Source organism: Buceros rhinoceros, unplaced genomic scaffold, assembly GCF_000710305.1.
Source record: "Buceros rhinoceros silvestris isolate BGI_N320 unplaced genomic scaffold, ASM71030v1 scaffold24080, whole genome shotgun sequence".
NCBI lineage: Eukaryota > Metazoa > Chordata > Aves > Bucerotiformes > Bucerotidae > Buceros > Buceros rhinoceros.
In genome coordinates, this window is record NW_010388245.1 from 5,843 (window position 1) to 8,520 (window position 2,678).

The 2,678-nt window shown below is 57.5% G+C and overlaps 1 protein-coding gene across 1 annotated transcript in view; it reads right to left on the reverse strand.

Moving 5' to 3' along the window:
- The window catches only part of CHD5 (chromodomain helicase DNA binding protein 5), a gene marked incomplete at both ends in the record, with an annotated part of 26,294 nt that overhangs the window by 5,834 nt on the left and 17,782 nt on the right, over positions 1-2,678 (reverse strand). The window contains 4 exons of the mRNA XM_010145300.1: positions 719-891; positions 1,013-1,138; positions 1,222-1,453; positions 2,257-2,381. Of these exons, the coding sequence (XP_010143602.1) occupies positions 719-891; positions 1,013-1,138; positions 1,222-1,453; positions 2,257-2,381 (656 nt within the window). The remainder of the gene's footprint in view (positions 1-718; positions 892-1,012; positions 1,139-1,221; positions 1,454-2,256; positions 2,382-2,678) is intronic.

A 2,678-nucleotide genomic window follows, 5' to 3' on the forward strand; every position in this document is an offset into this window, starting at 1 on the left:
CGCGGCAGCTTCTCCCAGTAGTCGGGGTCCACATTCTCCTCTTGCTTGATGATCTCCCGTTCCACCTCCTCCTGTAAAGCATGAAACAAGAGGCTTGAGCCCGGGCAGCCCCAGACATGCCCCTGTCACCCCGCTGCCCGTCCCCTAACAGCACTCCACGGAGAGAGGGAGGGCACTGAGGCACTGGCTGGCGCTGGGGGGTCTTTGCCCACACTGGTACTGACCTTGGTGCATGGTTGTCAAAAACAACCTCCCTCTAGCAAAAGCTCCTCCACCACCCTGTCCATCCCACCCCGCCGTGCCCATGCTCATATCAAAGGAAAACGAGATGGACAGAGACTCCCCAGCAGCCGCCTGCTGCTGGCCTCATCCACAGATGAGGAACAAAAGCCAGTCAGCTACTGGGGAAACAAACAGCAGCAGCGTGCTACTGGAGCGGCTCCATGGCCAGTCCCTGTCTGCCAGGGAAGGGCCTTCGGGACAGACGGCGCCTGTGGATGTTGCGATGGAAATGAGGAACAGAGCCTGGTTTGCACAGGACAGAGACAACAGTGACTGTGGCCAGCGCCATCAGCCCCAGGACCCGGGTACAGAACCATCGACAGCAGCAGCAGACAGAGCAGGGGGAGTCCCGTCCCGGAACGGGAAAAGGAGCGTAAGAAACACCGAGGGACGCACAAAGAGGTGGGGTTGTAAGACATGATACTAATCACATTACCACACCGTCCTCTTCTCTCACAACATACTGGGCCACTTTAAAGGAGCTGAGATACTCGTTCATGTTCTGCAGCTCCGTGTCATCAGTCGCATCCTGGTTTCGGTCCAGAAGCTTAGAGATGGCAGCGTCGTCGTAGTGGATCACACTGCTGTCATCAACGTCCTTATTGTCCCCTGGAGACCAAAGCGAGGGCAGAGGAAGCACAAATCACCATGCTGGAGACAGCCGCTCCAGAGCCAGGCAAGCTCAGGGCCAAACAGGGTGAAGGATTGCCCTAACAAGGGATCTACACACCTGGGGGGGTGCCACCATGCTTCTTCTTCGTGCCGGGAGTCACCGTACCCCCTTTGGTCGACAGCGTGTCGGAGAAAGGGGTGACAGCATCTGGCATGGTGATTCGCTGTCCCTGCGACACCATGCCTGCGGGCAACGAGGAGAACAAGCCCCAGAGCTGAGACAGGCCCCGCCTGGCCCAGAGCACCCCCAGCGCCTCCCCGACTCACCTTCCACATCATCCTTGAAGAGCTCTTCTGTTCCAAACTTGAGGATGTCATCCAGCTCCTGCTTGGTCATGGAGCCCGACTTGGAGCCGAGCCCCGGCCGGACGACGAGGTGGGTCAGCATCATCTTCCGTTTGGCCACCTGGGTGATGCGCTCCTCAACAGAGGCTCTGGTCACAAAGCGGTAGATCATCACCTTCTTGTTCTGCCCAATGCGGTGAGCTCTGCTGAATGCCTGAGAGCAAAGGACAAAGCTGTTGAGGGTGGCACCGTGATGGCCAAGTTTCTCATCCCTCTAGCTGCAGAAAGGCACGGCAGGGGCACGGCTGAACTCAACGTTCAGGCAGTGGAGCAAGAAGGGCTCCTCAGAGCCAACCTGAACGCCCTGACTCCGGCCACAGACTGCAGGCACGACAGCTTCCCCATGCAGGCCCCCAGCAGAAGGGTTTGAGGGCAGGCAGAGAGGACATACTCCCCCCAAGAACCCCCACACTGCTCCTTCACCACCCTGCACCTCGTGCCGGGGACCCAGGGAAAGGAAATGCTGGCACAAGTGGACACCACAGCAGATGTGGCTTTGGAGAAGACCTTCTCCCAGCCAGGTGGCACAGGAGGGATATGCGTTTCTCTTCTCCTCCCCATTGTGTTCAGAGGCACTGGCTGCTCCCCACACCAGCTACTGTCTCCCATGGCGGTCAGCCCTTAGCTAGGGTCCACCGTGGGCTTCTGGAAACACAAGTGGAAGCTCCCCAAAAGAGGAGAGGACACCTGACTGTGAACAGGCAGCTGAAGCAAGAGAGAAGCACACAGAGAGATGGTTTACGGTTTTATGTGCCAGGTCTCTCCCATGCCACAGACAGTGGATGTGGGAAGGGGATTCCAGAGCGGAAATGAGCCCCACAAATCCTGCAGAAAGGGTCAGCATCATTCGAGAGGAGACTGGCTGCCCTGTGCAGTGTATGCAAACAGATGGCAGAGCCACAGAAGGAAAGGAAACTGTAAGCCACTATACGAGAAGGAAAAGGAGAAGTCAGAAACCTGGATGTCATTGTGGGGATTCCAGTCAGAATCATAAATAATGACTGTGTCGGCTGTAGCAAGGTTTATGCCCAGACCACCGGCACGGGTAGAGAGGAGAAAGCAGAACTGCTGAGCGCCAGGAGCTGAGAAAGACAAACCACAGGTGGCAAAAGGTGAGACAGAAAGGAGCCGGCTCTCGTGGAAAGGTGCAGGACTGCGCTTCAGGGATGAAACAGCAGGAACCCTCGGTCTAAGCCAAGCAACAGGCAGGGAAGGCGAGGAGAGAAAAATACATCGTTCCCTGGGAACCAGTGAATGGAGAAAACGCAGCTCCAGAGCTGAAGGGAAGCTCTGCTGTCTACCGAGGCCGTGCAGGGAAACGCCAGAGTCCCTCAGGCTCAGCAGTCCGCCGCTGCCACGCTCAGGGCTCAGCCAGGAAC